The 18,891-nt window shown below is 48.7% G+C and overlaps 1 protein-coding gene across 2 annotated transcripts in view; it reads right to left on the reverse strand.

Moving 5' to 3' along the window:
• The window catches only part of PGAP6 (post-glycosylphosphatidylinositol attachment to proteins 6), a 62,127-nt gene that overhangs the window by 17,211 nt on the left and 26,025 nt on the right, over window positions 1–18,891 (reverse strand). For both annotated transcript variants that reach the window (XM_044980424.1, XM_044980425.1), the window contains exons 3-6: window positions 12,517–12,724; window positions 9,391–9,524; window positions 8,673–8,938; window positions 6,702–7,051 (exon numbers count right to left, since the gene is read on the reverse strand). In XM_044980424.1, the coding sequence (XP_044836359.1) occupies window positions 6,702–7,051; window positions 8,673–8,938; window positions 9,391–9,524; window positions 12,517–12,724 (958 nt within the window). The remainder of the gene's footprint in view (window positions 1–6,701; window positions 7,052–8,672; window positions 8,939–9,390; window positions 9,525–12,516; window positions 12,725–18,891) is intronic.

The following is an 18,891-nucleotide window of genomic DNA, read 5'->3' on the forward strand; positions in this document are numbered from 1 at the left end:
GCCCTTTTATGGAGCCAATTATTCCTGTTGCATACGTAGGCTTTCAGTCAAAATGTAGTTGTTATGACCAAGTTCTGGCAATCACAACTCACATTGAGGATGGTGTAGTGGGGCGGCTGCCCCACTCCTGAAGAACAGGGGATAAAAGCAGCCCTGGGAGAGGGCTGCAGCTGTGAAAAGCTAGGCTGACTAGGGAAGCAGCCACAGCTGGGGCCACGCCCCAGTCAGGCCACAGCTGTCCTATAAAAGGGCTGTGAGCCAGGAGCTCAAGACGACTCTCTCTAGCTCCTGAGAGAGAAGGACCGGGCTGCCTGGGAGCTGGGAAGGGTACCTGAGGTGAAGCAGTGCTGGGGAAGGGCAGAGGGAGCTGGGGAGCTCCAACCTAGTAAAACCCCAGGCTGCAGGCCTTGTTGAAGGCCTACAAAAAGTACTTGGGGCTGCAGAAGGGCAGCCCAGAGATAGGCAGAAGCAGCTGGTCCAATCCCCCTTGCTGGTGATGAGTTGTTTACAGACTGCAGTCGCCCCAGTGAGTGGGGGTTAGATGGTGATTGACAGTAGCTACTGAGGCAAGGTGGGGATAGTGGGTTGGGGGTTCCCCTGGGTGGGGAGACCCAGCTTGTGGGTTACTGCTAGGAGGCAGAATCCTGACGTAGAGGGGCACCAGAGTCTGGGAGGGACATGGGGGCCAGCGGCAGGTGAGACACCGGCCTGCAGAAGGTGCTCCATATGCTGGAGAGCTAATTTCCAGGACGACAAGCAGGAGGCGCCATGCCAGTGAGATGTCGCCCCACCACAGATAGCTATAAAAAAAACCCTAAAGACTGGTGCAGTATTTGTCAACCTGTCATCTGTGTATGATACTGTATGGATTAAAGGCCTGATGCTGAAACTTGCTAGAATTATACCTTCCTACCAAACACTTCATCAGCTGTGGACCATGCTGAGTAACAGATGCCTACAGGAGTACCTGGGTAATAAGACCAGCTCACCCCGTGCCATAAAAAACGGGCTACCACAAGGCTCTGTACTTGCTCCAACCCTTTTTACTATTTACATAAGTGACATGCCTCCAAAATTAGGATATGTAGATGATCTTGCCATGACAATCGAAGTATCAAACTTCCGTGACATGAGAAAGCATTAACTGAGAACCTCCAAACTATGGAACAATACTCCCGGAAATGGAGGCTCATACAAACCCTTGGAAAACGATAGTAAGCGCATTTAATCTTGATAATAGAAGTGCCAAAACCACACTGAATGTAGGTTTCTGTGGTAAAAATGCGCGACATGATTACACTCCAACATATCGCGAAGTGAAACTCGACCACACCTTCAGCTTCCATGATCATCTTGAGAAGGTAGCTGCAAAGGTAAAATTGAGAGCCAACATAATCCAGAGACTAGCAAGTACAACTTGGGATGCATCAGCATTGAGAAGATCTGCAATAGCACCTGTATATTCAGTAGCTGAATATTGTGCACTGGTATGGAGCAGATGCAGCCACAGGTGACTTGTGGATACCCATCTGAATACAGTGATGCGGTGCGTCATGGGAACCCTTAAGTCAACTCCAACATCATGGCTATCTTTTCTAACATCACTCCCCCACCGATATGCTGAATTGCTGCGCCATTCTGCAAAGCTCCGCGAATCCAAGAAAACAGACATCTTCCTATCCACCAAGACCTTAACAACACCCCGTCACAACATCTTAAGTACCGCAAGCCTTTCAGGGAACATTAAGTTAGCCTCATGCAATCAGGCTACGGTCAGGAGGAGGCTTGGAAAACAGATTGGGCTAAACAAGACTTTAAAAATAAGCACCTTGTGCCAAATCCCATGCAGAAGGTTCCTGGGTTTGACCTTCCACGGTCATCTTGGTCAACTCTGAACTGAATCCGAACCAATCATGGTATATGTGGACATCTAACGCACAAATGAAAAATGAAGGACTCCCAAGCATGAGAGTATGGTTCCCCACAACAGACCGTCGAACATATCACTACCTACTGCCCAATTTATAATTATGAAGGAGGCATTATTGCAATAAATTCTGCTACTCCTGCTGTAGCCATTTGGCTCGATCAACTTCAGGTGAAATTGTAGTTGCTGTTCTACACCAGCCACACAAAAGATGACGTCAACTCCTCCAAATTTCACTGAAAGAACCAGGAGCCTGGCACAAAGCAAATGCCAGATTCAAAGGCACTGTGTACTTCTTCACGGCCTGTCTGCAGTAAAAGAACATGGTAGCATTGCACGCTGTGTGTGAGCATAGGTGAAGTTTCCAGTCATCCTCTTGCTCTGTACGGACATTCAGAAGTAGTATCTGTATAACCTGGAGAAAACGATCCCAGAATTTGAATGTAGGAGGCTTGGCATACTCCCTTATCTGATATTCCTCCAGTAGTGGTAGCATATGCTGAATCACAGCATCATCTCTTTAACAAGATGTTGTAAGGACTCAGTATCTTCAGACTCAAACACCTTTTGAGCATCAGCCAACATTTGCCAGACAAATGCTGGAACTACAGGAGTATCTCTTCTTTGCTCATACCACTGAACAAATTAATAAAGTTCCAGAGCTCTCAGGGCCTCAAATGCTAGAAGCAAGCCACACAGAGCATGATTGAATTGCTAACCAACAGGCATTTGAGCTGCAGTACAAGCTGCATATACATCAGAATCAACAAGAAGGTCTCGCAATCCTGTGTTTCCCCAAAATTTCCCAGTACATGCACTAAAGCAGCACGGGGTGTGAAAAGCACCCAGAAAAATCACAGTGGTATCAAGTTCATTTGGGACAGTCCATTTCACTTGCTGAGCAACAGCATTCAGCTGCTGATCCATGGTCTGAATGGCATATTGCTGTCATTTCCTTACATTTCAGCATTGTAGGATAGATTGTGGCCATGTCAGCTGGTTTGGTCTCCACAATAGGTGTATATGAAACTACTGTGTAGGTGCTCTTTTTTGTTGCAAGCTTGTGGTTGAAACCAGGCCAAAATGGAACCACCTGAGTGTGAACAGCAGCAGGAGCAGCATCTGGTACTGGCAGGACATCACGAGGTAGTCATCTTAAAAGACACCAGGAGAGATCTCAGACAGCGTTCATATGTAGGTGACAAGAGTTTATTTTCTCAAGTACTTTTTCATGACAAGTTGGTTCTGGACGTGTTCTAGGTTTTTCAAACACTGATTGCCCAGACAGAGTAAGTGACTTTTCTTTTCCACACTTCAGTGATATTTCTTGTGATCTTGGACTTCTTGTAGACTGGTCTTGAAATACCACTCTAGCCATTGAATGGAAGGTGTTCTTTCCATCAGTGGTCTCTACACTGATGTCTATATTATCATCTCCTCCATGGAGAAACTTTCCACCAGCATGAAGTGGTATAAATTCATTTAGAATGAACATACCTCCCTGGAGTCTTTCTACTTCAGTTTTTGCAGCAGTAGTGATGAGCCAGCTGAGCTCATCATAACGGATGCAGAATCCAGGAATATGTAATATATCAATTAATTTGCAAGACCCAAACTCATGATATAGCTGTGCAGCGAGGCTTACATGCAGTGGTATGATAATTTTGGAACTGTTAAATACGATGCACTCTGCAATTGAGAGCTATCTTCTTTAAATGTCTTCTGAAGGATGATACCTCTTGCTGGCTGAATTATATGCCTCTTATCTATCAATCAGCCAAAGGACAAACTCGTGCACCAATTGGAGCACAAATGTAGCTGACCTCTGAACTACAATCACCTGACTTTGGATAATATTCCGAGGTTTTCATTTTGGCTATTTCAGACCAAAAAACATGGAAGCAGAATTATATAAAACCACTTGTTCACTTTAAAGCTATTGATCAGGCTCATTCACCAGAAGAACATCCATAAAACATTTGGATGACTTAATTTCCTGTTTCAGATTACTAGCAGCTTGGATAGCATCAGTTAATGTTACCGCGGTGCACAGAACAATGGTAGACTTGCCTTGTCCATGCTGTGAATGAAATGAAGTGCAGAACCATTGTGTTTTTTCTAATCTTGCCAGTAATTTGCTACTGGAACAGTTTACAGTTTCGACATCTGAAGGAAGTAGGGCTCTGTATCTTTGTAGCAGCTTGGACAGAAAAAAGAGTCTTCTTGTTAGACAATGATATTATGTACATCTCTTCAATCAGCTGATAAAATGAGGTGACTGTATTGTTGCAGTGTAACTGGATAGTTTTGCTTTAAGAGTCACTTTACTCAAGTAGGAAGAAAGGCATATTGAGTGACAAACTGCATCCTCAGCAATCAAGTCTTCCACAGATATTCTTTGCAATGTCACCATCTCTGCTTTGAAGTGCTGCCTCCCTTAAAATGGTTGCTCTCTCATATGTTTCTATTTTATGAAGTTTCTTATCCTTTTCATGTGGTTTTCTCAATGCAACAGGACCTGTCGCTGGAAGACGGGCTTGCTCCGATGGTTACAGATGCAGATGAACATGATGCTTTTTTATCAGCTTCAGGGTCTAGTTTCTTTCCGGGGTTCAATACAACTCTGCTGGTGTGCCAAAACTGACTCACGTCTGCATTTCTGAAAGCAACCCCTGTGATAGAGTACTGGCAGCAAATCCTCTACACTAGAAAACTCATGCAGAGGCCGCCAACACAATTACTCTCTCCGGGAGTCTGCTGCCAGCGTCACAGAATTCTGTTCAGCACTAGTGGCTTTTGATAGTTTTGCATTCTTTTGATTTTCTTGAAATACAAAACATTTTTCAGAAGTTTGCGGAGAGCCTTTTTCTCTTTGATGTAAACTTTAAGGGGCTTGTATTCTCTCTGTCTTTATATACTTAACTTCCCTGTAGAGGTTAAATTTCCATAGAATATTGTTAGCATTCCCACCCCCACTACTACCACTTTTCATTTTGTACAAGTACACAGACTCATGCTAAATTAAATCTATATATTAGTATCAAAATTGCCATTTTTGTTCACTGAGCAAATTGAAGCCCAGTATGAAGTTGGGTATTGTCATCTCTAACACTAATAATGACCTGTGCATAAGCGCCACTGAATTAAAATGCTAGTTTCTAGAATAGCTAGAACAGCAGCTAGTACTGCATTCATGGGCAATTACAAATTAAAACCTTCTACCAGGCAGACTACATGTTACATTGTATGCACAAAGGCTTACAAATGGAGAAGCATTACTTTAGGAATTCATGTATATTTATATCTACCCACTATGCAGTTCAAACTATGGGCACATAATCTACTGCTACTGGTACACAACCCTCAGTGAGATACTGATCCGGTCAGCAAATTTCAGCTGAAAATATAGAAAACTATTATAATCACTTGTGAGATACTTTGACGATTAAGAATATGCAATGTGAAAACTTCTCATGTCAGCATATTGGAAAATATTGAGATTTGCTATTTTTGCCACATGCTAGACAGCTTCATCATTTCTGGAAAAACAAAATACATGGCCATGCAACTCAATGAAAATCTTTTAATATGTTCTCATTTGGTAGCTTTGACCAATAAACACCACATTACGGTGTTGTAATTAACAGTAAAAGCTGTAGTCAGTCATGTTGCAGTGTTTCTGGAACTGCAAACATTACCCTCATTTTGGGTACCACTGCTTCACCTCATCTACAGGTTTACGGAACCACTTGACAGCTCCCCATTATACCTCATGTAAATGTACTTAATAATAAATGATGCCTGTGTACAGAGGGAGGGTACATTAAACTCCAAAAATATGGCCCTTTTTAGAGAACTGCTACATGCCGACCAGTCATGGATCCCGGAGATTGCTCTCACCCGCAATGCACCAGGGCAAGAGGTGAGACTAACCTGCTTGGAGCATTAGGAAGTTTTCTAGTCAGGTGCTGCTAGTAATACAGCATGCACTGCAGTGCATGTATTACATGCTCATTGAAAGGTTCACAAGTCGCTGCCCAAGTCATTCATCAACATCAGGGTGAAGCTCCCCAGAAGGGGAACAGGGGGTGGATCTGACCTCCCAGCATAGGCTGTTCACTCTAACATATTGTTTTGCCAGATCACAGGCATGGAGAAATACATTTTAATTGTCATCACTCAACAGAGAGACTGTGACTTCCCAAGATCCTGGCAGAGCAGGGACTTGAACCAAAATGTCTCAAGTCCCAGGCCAATGTCAACTACTGGACCATCCTTCCTCCCTTGCTAATGTGAGCAGCCCCCTGCTTCTCTCAGCTGTTTGGGAGGCTCTGCAACCTACCATTTTCAGTGATGGCTGGGTAGGGCTGTTGTGAAAGCTCAAGTTCTTTCCCACTGTCTCTCCACAGGCTGGGCTTTTCTGCTCTGCTGTGACTAAGAGACACTGACTAAATAACAGTTCTTGGCCCCCTAGTCAGGACACTTTTCTCCCATGCAGATCCAGAGCCAGCTGGCAGGACATGCTAGATACAGAATGGCAGATCTGTAAAATTCTTTGTAAAACTGAAAGATTAAAAGCAATGTATAGGGAGGTTCTCCCACAGCTCTGTAGCTCCCCACCAACTCCCAGCCTCCCCAGGCCTGCCCCTGCAGCTCTGCTAGCACCTACACTCCCTAGATGGTTCACGAACAGTGTATATGCATACATGGCAGGGCAACTAGAGAGAGAAGATGCCAACACAAAGGTGACAGCTTACATGGGAGCACACTGTACCTCATTCAGCAGCAGGTTCACCACCAGGGTGCCTCCACTGTCCATGCCAGTATTCAAGTTGAAGAGGAGAAGCGTGGGGAATTCAGAGTGGACAGGAATGCTGGGCCCATTTATAATTCTGAACCTCGCAGAGGCAACGTCCAGGTCCTCACGGATGACAGGCTGATTCTGAAGGCAGAAGGTCCCTGGGTCGGACGCATTGTTTGCAGCACCCACTGCGGGTAGAGTGGTGTTCCCCAACATTCCCAGGGTGCTGGCATTGCGACCCCCACCCAGGGCTGGAGTGCTCTGGTTCTGATTCAGGTTGTTGTAGAAGTTAAGGAATGAATTGCTGCTCCCCGGCTTGCAAGCTGCAGAGCAACGAGGAAAGGAGGGAAGGTTAGCATGATGAGACCACCATGAGCACACCGTCCATTGGAACTGGAGGACTTTGCTTAGGGGGATGCTAGGCCTTCAGCTCATAGCACTGCCAAGCAAAGCCATTTGATCCTGAGGCCAGGGCTAGAAACCAGGCCTCACCACTCTAGGTGGCTGAGACTTGTAGGGGTGCACACACTAAGTGGATGGGATGCCTAGATTCCCCCCCCTTCCCCTGCAATTCCAGTCATCTGAGTGACAGGGACAGGACCTGTTCACTGTTATAGCCGTTTTAGACACACCAGCACTGGCAGTGTCCCTTTCAGAGCCCCACTGTGACTGGAAAAACCGGTGCTGAAATCTCTATCCCAGGGGCCTGATGAAGGCCGGAGAGCCAGAACTGCCATGTCCCCCCACTTGTGAGCAGAGCACCAGGCACAGGCAAGACACCCAGGATTGTCTGCTAACATCAACTGGGTACAGGGGGCATGGCGCAGCCGCACTAACTGCTGCCACACGAGAATGGGGCACTAGTGCTGGTCATCTCATAACTGCTCCACGTACACAAGGCACCAGAGCTTCCCACAGGCCTGCTGCTGCTGCTGCACTGGGGCGCGGGGGGGATTAAATCTGCCTTGAGCCCAGTTACAGGACCAAGAATAAACCCCAAAGCGCGGGGGCACAATCTGAACTTTGACACTCAGTGCTCCACTGACTTTGGCAGCAGGTCACCACAACCAGGTACTCGCAGGGGCCAAAGTGCCCCATTACTGAGCTCAGTGCCTGCCTCCCCTCCCCAAAGCTCTGTCTTCTGCAGCAGCTAGAGACACTGCTTCCCTACACGCTCTTCTCTTGCCTCGAGAGCCCATCAGCTGCTGCAGAAGGCAGAGCCCCCAGAGCCCTCTTATCGGGTGGGAGAAAAGAGTTTCTGAAAGCTAATTTGTTAAGAACGTTCCAAGGATCAGATAAACTCCCCATAGCGAAACCCGGCACTGAGAGCCAAACAAGTCTTGGGCACCCAATACATCAGTGGCCTGCCCCACATCGCTCAGAGACCAGGCTCATTGCAGAGCCGCCAAAGAGCCAGCAGATGTTTATTGCCTCAGTGCTGGAGTGGAGAGGCTGCCTCTCTCACTGCAGTGCCCTGAGCTAGCTTCTGCTGCCCCAATGGCCTTTGAAGAAGTCTGTGGCTCACAAACCCTGGGCTCCTTTGAATTCCCAACACAGGCCTCCTGCTCTGCCCAACAGAATCAGCTGTAAGCACACCGCAGGGAGGCCTCACAGCCACTGGTCAATCATTTAACAAGCAGCAGCACACACAAGGCACAACTGGATCCTAGCCTCCTGGAAAGCTTGAATGGCATAGCCATGCCAGGCAGCAGGGATACAGGAGACAGTGACCCACATGACTACATCCAGTCACACGGTATAGGCTGCCCCTCTCAAGACATGGGGCTTGTCCCACCTCTGTTTCCCCACCCCCTCCCCCCATTTCCCCCTCTAGGAAGAGCGCAGGAGCAAGCCAGCCTGTGCTGGTGAAAGCCGAGTGGAGACATGGCAGACTGATGTGCACACTGGCCCTTCCCACATGTCTGGCAGCATCCAAGAGCACACCTGTGAAGGAGGCAATCATCTCAAAGGAGACGCTGGCATTGGCGGTGCCCAGATTCTCTGCCATGATCTGCAGCCACTTCTCCCATGGGGGCGAATGGAGGACCAGGCTGCAATCCGCTGTCCCCTTGCAGCTGAGGGTTTTCTGGAAGGACTGCGGCAGCATGATGGAGCCCAGCACGACCCGGATGGCACACGCCTTTGTGCTGTTCACCACACAGCTCCGCAGTGTGAACTGCATCGTGGCAGTGTACTCAGGGATGAAGATCCTGCAGGAATGGGAGCCATCAACACCTCAGCACCTGCCCTGAACACAAGCCAGCCTGGGGCGCTAGGGGCGGAGAAGACCCGTAGACCTAAAAAGTGAAACCCTCCCAGGGTGAGTCCAGAGGGGCTTTGGAGCCCAGCACAAGGTCACTCTGGTTTGTATTGCTACAGTCCTGTCCAGAATGGTGCACTGTAATGTGTAACTGTGTCTCTAAATGTACCATGAAGGAGCTTGTCTTTCCCCTCCTTGAAAGAGTGGGGCCCCATTTAGCACAACCCCCTTCTCCCCTCCCCCTTTGCTTCCAGGGGAATTATCACAGCTCTAGCTCGCTGTGAGGTGCAAGGCAGCCAAGGGCCCTCTGTGAGATTCATGTGCGCGTCTACTAGGCCAGCACCTGTGGGAGAGAAGCCCCACCCGCAGCCCCAAGCAATCTCTGCTGTCATGCTCACTTACTTGACATGCAGTGGCCTAGCAGGAGAGGCAATGGTTTGCTGCAGGGGAGTGTCCGGCTGCAGGACAGGGACATCAACAAGTCTCAACACAAACATGTCCGGCTGGAATATATAGGCGCATGGAGTGGAGAAACCCTGCAGGGAGAGCAGGAAGGCAACTTAGCATCAGCCGCCAGGGAATGCCAATCCGAAAACTGCTTTGTTGGGTGAAAGATCAGCCAGTGAAGAGCCCAGCTATAACCAAGGGACCAGCACCCACTGCCAGCCCTTCCTGACTCCCAACCAGTGCTCTCCTCCCCCTGCCATTGCCTGCACACACAGCGACACCCTAGCCCAGGGGTTCTCAAACTGGGGGTTGGGACCCCTCAGGGGGTCGCAAGGTTCCTACATGGGGGGTCACAAGCTGTCAGCCTCCACCTCAAATCCCGCTTTGCCTCCAGCATTTATAATGGTGTTAAATATATTTAAAAGTGTTTTTAATTTATAAGGGGGGGGTCGCACTCAGAGGATTGCTATGTGAAAGGAGTCACCAGTACAAAAGTTTGAGAACCACTGCCCTAGCCCAAGCAGTGGCAGTACAGCTGGTCTGTCTGAAGGTGCATCTTACTGTGTTCCAGTAATCAGCCCCCAGAACATGCCCCACCCCCAGCACATGCCCCATTCTCCTCTGAAAACCCACATCTCCCGCACCACAACCATGCCCCAATTCCTCCAGCCACCTCTCTGCAGTGCTTCTGTCTGCTAACCGTGGAGCACTGCACGTGGGTCCCTCGCCCTGAGCAGCAGGTGTCCCACACAGCAGAGCGCTCCATTCAGGCTGACCCAGGTAAGCAGGGATCCTTGGCTCTAACGAATACCAAGGATTACTGCTCCTGGAATTGTCCCACATCCAACCCATTCTCATTCCAGTGGACGCAGCCCCAGAGCCACGTGCTGCCCCACAGCCCCAGCCTGTGTCAGAGCAGCACGCACACCCAGCAGGCCAATCTGACACACTCCTGGCTCCTACTGGAGCCTTTGGGGCAGAAGAGAGCGCCGGGAGCAGATATCGGGCAGCATATCACACGGTATCTTTGCTTTCCTCGGTGGAGTTCCTGTGACATGGGGAGCAAGCGGGGGGCTTGAGCAAGAGAGGACTCTAAGAGGCAGAATAAAGTGAAAAAGTGGAAGAGGTGAGGTGCCAAGTGGATCACAGGATGCTGGCAGCCGTGGCAGGGAGGTGGCATGGTACGGGGAGACAGCGCAACAGTCACCGAGTCACCAACACCCTTTTCAATGGGAGAATCTGACTCAGTCCAGAGACAGTGACGAGCAAGCATCTCCCAGCAGATGGCAAACTCAGTGCGGGCCACTGGTTCTCCAGGGACAGGCAACCTCCCCCTTCCAGCCTGACTCTGTCAAGGAGCAGAGCCCACTAGGTGAGGAGGATGAGGGAAGATTGAAAAAGTTGGGTTTGTTTAGTCTGGAGAAGAGAACACTGAGCGGGGACATGATAACAGTTTTCAAGTACATAAAAGGTTGTTACAAGGAGGAGGGAGAAAAATTGTTGTTCTTAACCTCTGAGGATAGGACAAGAAGCAATGGGCTTAAATTGCAGCAAGGGCGGTTTAGGTTGGACATTAGGAAAAACATCTTAACTGTCAGGGTGGTTAAGCACTGGCATAAATTGTTAGGGAGGTTGTGGAATCTCCATCATTGAGGATTTTTAAGAGCAGGTTTGACTAACACCTGTCAGAGATGGCCTAGATAATACTTAGTCCTGCCTTGAGTGCAGGGAACTGGACTAGATGACCTCTCGAGGTCCCTTCCAGTTCTATGATGATTCTATGCCCTAAGGGGAGCCTACGGGAGGAGGCAGAGTGAGCTCCCAGCAGGCGTGCCAGAGCAGAGTGGAATCTGGATTCCTCCAGCAGCCAGTCTGTACTAATGGAACCTCTGCACCTAGCACATACCATGAGAACCCCCAAAACAGCTCAGAACCAGAACGAGCCAACCTGGGCCTGCAGATACCCTGGCCTCTCCTACCGTTACACAGAGCAGCCCTGATGCCACCTGTTCCCAGCCACTCAGGGTACCTCTCCCTGGTGGAAGGCTCTACACAGATGCCTCCCTAGGGCAGTGTCTCTGGACCCAGCTGTCTCAGGGTACAGCCAGGAGAATGGAGGAATTTCTCAAGTCAGTCTCTGGACAATAGGCCTAATTGTGTGGCACTTGCTACATTTTTCAAGCCCCTCCCCAACGAATGTCCCCTTCGTATCTGCAGCCAGTCTGGCTCCAGAAAAGACTGTCTATCCTTCCTGGGGGAGTCAGATATCAAGCACAGAAGGGACCACTGTGATCATCTCATCCAGGGGTTCTCCCGCTTCTCACAACAAAAATTATTACACAACCCCAGGAAGGGGGACCTGAAGCCTGAGCCCGCCCAAGCCCTGCCGCCCTAGGTTGGGGGTGAGGGGAGGGGGGCAAAGCCTGAGCCCCAAACCCAGGGCAGGGGGGCCAAAGCTGAAGCCCAAGGGCTTCAGCCCCAGACAGGGGGCCTGTAACCTGACCCCTGCCACCCAGGGCTGAAGCCCTCAGGCTTTGGCTTTGGCCCTGGGGCCCAGCAAGTCTAAGCCAACCCTGGCAAACCTATTAAAACAGGGTCGTGACCCACAGTTTGAGAACCGCTGACTAGTCTGACTTCCTGTAGAACACAGGCCAAAAAACTATGCTACAATAATTCCTAGAGCAGATCTTCTAGAAAATCACTCCCCCCCGACCCCCCAGAAGCAGAGGGGTGTAGCTTCCACACAGCCTTTCGTGTCCCAGCGGAGGGGGAACCATCTCACAGCCTGTCTGGATGCCAACTGGGCTCCCACTTACCACGGGAACATAGACATGGTCCAAGCGTGCATGGACAGCTCAGAGAGTTCCACCCCCATGCAGCCCCTCTCCCACATCTCAGCTGCAAACTGGGAACCCAGGGTTGGCAGAGTGACTCTCCTGTGGCTGGAACGCCATTCCATGCCCAACTGCACAGGCCATGGTGAACAGATACCTCCATTCTTCACTACAGGCAAGGGCTTCCCTTGCTGGGGGCCTTGGACTGGTGAAAGGATTCTGGACTCATGCCCCCTGTAGCCCTTACCTTCACTTCGATCTTGCCTGCAGCCTGAGGCAGGTGCGCAGCGATGAACCAGTCTCCGGCAGCTGGGGTGGTGATGTTCACAAAGGTGCTGTTCTGCAGAGTGACGCTCAGAGTCATGGTTAGGTTGTAGGATGGGCGGACAGTTGCATTTGAGGGAAACCGAGTGCCCAGTGGGTTAATGACGGGAGGGGCTCCATGACTGAAGTGGCTGCAAGATAAAGCAGGGAAGGATGCACATAAAATGCCATGCCCGCCCTCCAGTAGCATGAGCACCTACAGCAACAGCCAGGCTGGACTGGATCAACTGGGGAGCAGAAAGGAGGCAGCAGCCTGGTCCCAAGGAGAGCACAGAGCTGCAGGCTGACTCCAGATGTTGCCTTGCCCCCTCCCACTCTTGACCTGCTGGCAAATCCTCCTGAGGAAAAGAAAGTGGGAACATTTCATTGGCCTGGAAAATAATTAAAGCTGCAGAATGTGCTCAAGGGATCTGAACTTAGAAATCACCTTCCCCTCCAGCCACCAGTGTACTCAGTGTGCAAACCAACATCGGGATGACATTTCAGCCAGCACAGGACAGAGATCAGAGCAAGAGAGCAACCAACATGTGTCCCCAGCACCAAGAGAAGATGGGTCCAGCCATCAGTGACTGATTAAATTCAAACAGCCACAGGCAGGAAGTTGGGCTGCAGCAGCAAAGGGACATAGGAATTGTCAGGCTGAATCAGACCCAAGATCCATCTAGTCCAGTATCTGGTCTCAGGCAGGGGCCAGCACTAGATGCTTCAGAGGAAGGTTCAAGAACCCTGCAGTCGCACTGTGGAATAACATGCTTCCTTTAGAAGTCTCCTCCTAGCCCTAGCAGAAGATGGCTTGATCCCTAATGTGAGAGGGTTTATAGTTCTTCCAAAACTATAACAACTGGATATTCTCACTACCCAGGAAGTGTCCAATTCCTCTCTGAATCTTGCTAAGTTCTGGGCCTCAACAAAACTCTGTGGTGATTACCTGCTGTATGAAAGGGCATTTCCTTTATCAGGGTTGAATTTGTTCCCTTTTAAAGTAATTGACATTCCCCTTTTTCTGGTGTTATCAAACAGAAAGAACAGACACTCCCAATCTATCACCTCTAGACAATTATTTGACTGACTTACATCACCTCTTATCCCTTTCCTCTCTTAAGGGAACAATCTCAGTCATTTCAATCTCTCTTCACTGGAGAGTTTTCCCAGACCCAATTATTCACGTTGCTCTTCTCTGAACCTCTCTAATTCTGCAGCTTCCTTTTTTCAGATTGGGTGGCCAGTCCTGCCCACGAGATTCCAGCGGCAGCCGCACCATTCCTTATAGAATGGCATCACCCTATGCCAGCAATGTGGGCAGGAGGGCTTTACTCACAGGGTGCTTGGGAAGAGGGAACTAAGTGGTGAATCAACGGCAGAAATAAGTGGGGCATTAGAGATGCATCCGACAAAGTGGGTATTCCCCCCTGAAAGCTCATGCTCCAAAACATCTGTTAGTCTATAAGGTGCCACAGGACTCTTTACTGCTTTTACAGATCCAGACTAACCCGGCTACCCCTCTGATACTATTCAGTCTGGAGTGCAGGAGGGAGCTGCATGCATTTCAGGGGGAGAACAGCAGAGTGCAGTTAGAGCTGGGTCCAAGGGCATGGGGAAATTCAGCTTGCAGCACCACTCCCTGCCTCTGAAAGAAAGAGCAAGCTGCGAGGGACCATACTCAAGGCACTTTGCCAGGCCCCAAGAAAGGCTAAGTCCATGTTTAGGCACAAAATTACATCTACCTACATTGCCTGTACATGTCTACACTTTGCTCCTTGTGTCAGCGGTGCACATCCTCACCAGCAGCGCTAGTATCAATTGTACTGTCAGCGTAGGGCAGTGTGGGATGGCTCCTGAAAGCCAGTATGAGCTGACATAAGCAACACAGCATCTACACCAGAAGTCCCCTATGGGGGGCATGGAGGAACATCCAGGGGGTGCAGCAGGGCCTGGACCAGCCCCCACATGGTGGGAGGGAGAGGAGACGAGAGGGAGCGCCACCCAGTCCCCAGCTCTGCTCCGGTACTACCCCCCAGCCACCTTCCCAGCTCCCAGCCCCACCCCCAGCTCAACCACTGGCTGTGGCTCTGTTCCCAACCTGGGGATGAGGTGGGGGGGAGGGCCAGGAGTGGAGCCGCACCTGGCCACAGGCCCAGCTGCTGGTCCCCATCGCAGCCTGGCTGTGGCTCCAATCTCATCCCTAGCCTCAGCCCCTGGCCACAGCCCCACTCCTGGACCCAGACCCAGAGCCACCTCCAGCTGCAGCCCCAGCCTCTGCTCCTTTACCGCATCCACATTCCCCCCTGCTCGAGCCACGGCCCGACTCCCAGCCCCAACAAGGCACGGACAACCCTCAAAAGTTTGGGGACCACTAGTCTACACTGACACTGCATCAACTTATCTCCATCAGCTTTGACTCTCTGCCACTCATGGACGTGGAGTTATTAAGTCAGCCCAGCAGGGAAGTTACGTCGGTGGGAGCGAAACTGAAGAGTAGACGCTTCCATAAGTAGGTCCACGTAAGCTGCCTGGCATTGACCTAACTCTGCAGTGTAGACCAGATCTAAAAGTCTACTTGGCTCTCCTCCCCACCCCCATTGTCTGGAAAACACAACCAATAACACAAGAAAAGCAGTCCATTGAGCACTGTGCCTATGAACAGAGGGCAGGCAATGCTGGCAGAAGCAGGTAAGCTGGTGCTGGAGCTGTGCAAGCTTTCCCACTCAGCCCCATTAATGCACTACAATTCTGCATTTCCATCCCCCCACCCACAGCTCAGCCAACGCACCTCTATCTACTCCTGGAGGAATTCTGCACCAAACTAAAAATTCTGCCAAAAAAATAAAAATTCTGCACACATTATTTTTAAATTCAGCAAAATTCTGCATATTTTATTTGTCAAAATAATGCAATATAATCACTCTGGTTTCAATTATTTTGGTAATTTATTTAAACTACAATATAATGGATAGCAAACAGGAGTGGGGAGCAACCCCCCTTGCCTAATAGTAATATAGCTAGGTTTTATCCTTTAATTCGAGTCAACAAATATATGCAGCTATATGCTCCATGTTACATCACAGGCAACTGAAGAACAAGTGAGGGCAGGGGAATCAAACTCACAATTTATATTGGCTACTGACCATCTCCAGAAAGGTCAGTAGCAAACAGTTACTGAGCACATTTTGATAGGAAATTTTTTCAGTCCCAAAATTTAGACCAGTTCTAATCACTAAAGCACCATAAGCATGTATAAGGCCATACTGTCTTCTACACCACTCTGGCAATGTAAAGAAGCCTTAAAACTGGTACACCTGTTTTATACTCCTGGGGCAATTCACAAAGACAATGGGAATAAATCACTAAGCAGGCAGGCTGCTACATTCTGCTCTGCCTGAGGGGACAGAGCCTGCCCCATGCCTACCTCCTCAGAAACACTCCAAAGCCCTGCCCCTCCATGCTGAGCATGCTGCAATAGCGAGTGAGAGGGTAAGAGTGTCTGTCTCTCTCTCTCTCACATGCACTCCCCTCCCGGTGGTGATTTACATCCTTACCAGCTGCTCCGGGCACCCAAACCAAGCTGCCTATGCTGCTGCGGAGGGGCGTGTGACTGCTCTTCCGTTTGCTTCCCCGCCAGAAGTCATTTTTTCTGCGGGAAAGCAAAGAAATCTGTGGGGGACATGAATTCTGTGCATGTGCTGTGACGCAGAATTCTCCCAGGAGTATCTATCATGACCTGCAGCAGCAAGTCCTGCTCCCAGCTCTGCTGATGCAGTTCAATGAGCCCTCACACAAGCTCTGCATGTGCATGTCATTTGCATGTTATGAGAAGGAGTAAATAGCTCTTCCTTATTTACTTTCTCCACACTAGTCATGATTTTATAGACTTTATCATATCCCTCCCTTAGTCGTCTCTTTTCCAAGCTGAAAAGTCCCAGTCTTCTTAATTTCTCCTTATATGGAAGCTGTTCCATACCCCAAATAATTTTTGTTGCCCTTTTCTGAACTTGTCTAGCTTCAACTTCCAGCCATTGTGATCAAATCACCCCTTAACTTTCTCTTTGTTAAGCTAAGTAGATAGAGCTTCTTGAGTTTATCACTATAAGGCATATTTTCTAACCCTTTAATCATTCTCATGGCTCTTCTCTGAACCCTCTCCAGTTTATCAACATCCTTCTTGAATTGTGGTCACCAGAACTGGACACAGTATTCCAGCAGTGGTCACACCAGTGCCAAACACAGAGGTAAAACTGCCATATCAGGTCAGATTAATTGTCCAGCTAGCCCAGGGCCCTAGCAGTGGCCAGTGCCAGATGCTTCAGAAGGAATTAACAGAATATTTGTTTTAAGCCTGCTGCCTATTAATTTTATTGGGTGACTCCTGGTTGTTGTGTTATGTGACGGGGTAAATAACGCTTCGCTATTCACTCTCTCCACACCATTCAAAGATGTTATAGACCTATATAATATCCACCCTTAGGCGTCTCTTTTCCAAGCTGAACAGTCTAAAGCTTTTTAATCTCCGCTCACACGGAAGCTATTCCATGCCCCTAATCTTTTCTGCTACCCTTATTTGTACATTTTCCAATCTTACTATATCTTTTTTGAGATAGAGAGACCAGAACTGCACACAGTATTCAAGGTATGGGCGTACCATAGATTTATATAATGGCATTATGATATTTTCTGCTTTATCTGTCCCTTTCCTAATGGTTCCTAACATTCTGTTCGCTTTTTTGATTGCTGCTACACACTGAGCGGATGTTTTCAGAGAACTATCCACAAGGACTTCAAGATCTCTTTCTTGAGTGGTAACAGTTAATTTAGCCTCCATCATTTAATATGTATAGTTGGGATTATGTTTTCCAATGTGCATTACTTTACACTTATCAACCTTGAATTTCACCTGCCATTGTGTTTCTCAGTCACCCAGTTTAGTGAGATCCCTTCGTAACTCTTCACAGTCTGCTTTAGACCTAACTATCTTGAGTAAATGTGTATCATCTGCAAACTTTGCCACCTCACTGTTTCCCCCCTTTTCCAGATCATCTAGTGCTGGTGACTTATTACGGTTTAATTTACCAACTTGTTCCAAATCCTCCTTAACTGACACCTCACTCTCTGACAGTTTCTCAGGGTATGTCTACACTGGCAATATTCTGCGCAATAAGTTATACCACTTTTATTAAAGCACTGGAATTAAACCGTTGTTGCGTATCCACACTGTGCTCCTTGTGACGGTGGAGCGCATCCACTTTAGCAGCTCTTGCAATGGCAAAGAGAGCAGTTCATTCTGGTAACTATCCCACTGTGCAACTGGCCGCAGGGTGCTTTGGGAAGGGTTTGCAATGCCTCATGGGGCAAGCACAGTGTCACATGATGCAGGTTTCCCAATCCCACTGTTCCATGGGCATCCTACTAGATTGGAGCTGCTTTTCAACTGGAGGGGAGAGGGGGGGAAGTGTGTGTATGGAGTGGGGGAGGAGAGAGTGTGTTTTGGGGGACAGAGAGCGTGTCAGCACGTTGTCTTGTAAGTGCATACAGTGGCAGGAAGCAACAAGTCCTGAGGTGGGGGGGGGCGCGGGGGGAGAAGATGGGGAAGAATCTCACACACACACAACCCTCTGCCTCCCAACCTGAAGCAAATACTCACCAGCAACCGCACACCATACAACATAAACACTAACCCATGAACCTATCCTTGCAACAAAGCCCGATGCCAGCTCTGTCCACATATCCATTCAAGTGACACCATCATAGGACCTAATCACATCAGACACGCCATCAGGGGCTCGTTCACCTGCACATCTACCAACGTGATATATGCCATCATGTGCCAGCAATGCCCCTCTGCCATGTACATTGGCCAAACCGGACAGTCTCTACGCAAAAGAATAAATGGACACAAATCTGACATCAGGAATGATAACATTCAAAAACCAGTGGGAGAACACTTCAACCTCTCTAACCACTCAGTGACAGACTTGAAGGTGGCAATTTTGCAACAAAAAAACTTCAAAAACAGACTCCAAAGAGAAACTGCTGAACTTGAATTAATATGCAAACTAGATACAATTAACTGTGGCCTAAACAGAGACTGGGAATGGTTGGGTCATTACACTAATTGAATCTATTTCCCTATGTTAAGTTCTCCTCACACCTTCTATGGGCCATCTTAATTATCACTTCAAAAAGTTTTTTTTCCTCCTGCTGACGATAGCTCATCTCAATTGATTAGACTCTTCCTGTTGGTATGCATACTTCCACCTTTTCATGTTCTCTGTATGTATAAATATCTCCTGTCTGTGTGTTCCAT

This window comes from Mauremys mutica, chromosome 11, assembly GCF_020497125.1.
Source record: "Mauremys mutica isolate MM-2020 ecotype Southern chromosome 11, ASM2049712v1, whole genome shotgun sequence".
NCBI lineage: Eukaryota > Metazoa > Chordata > Testudines > Geoemydidae > Mauremys > Mauremys mutica.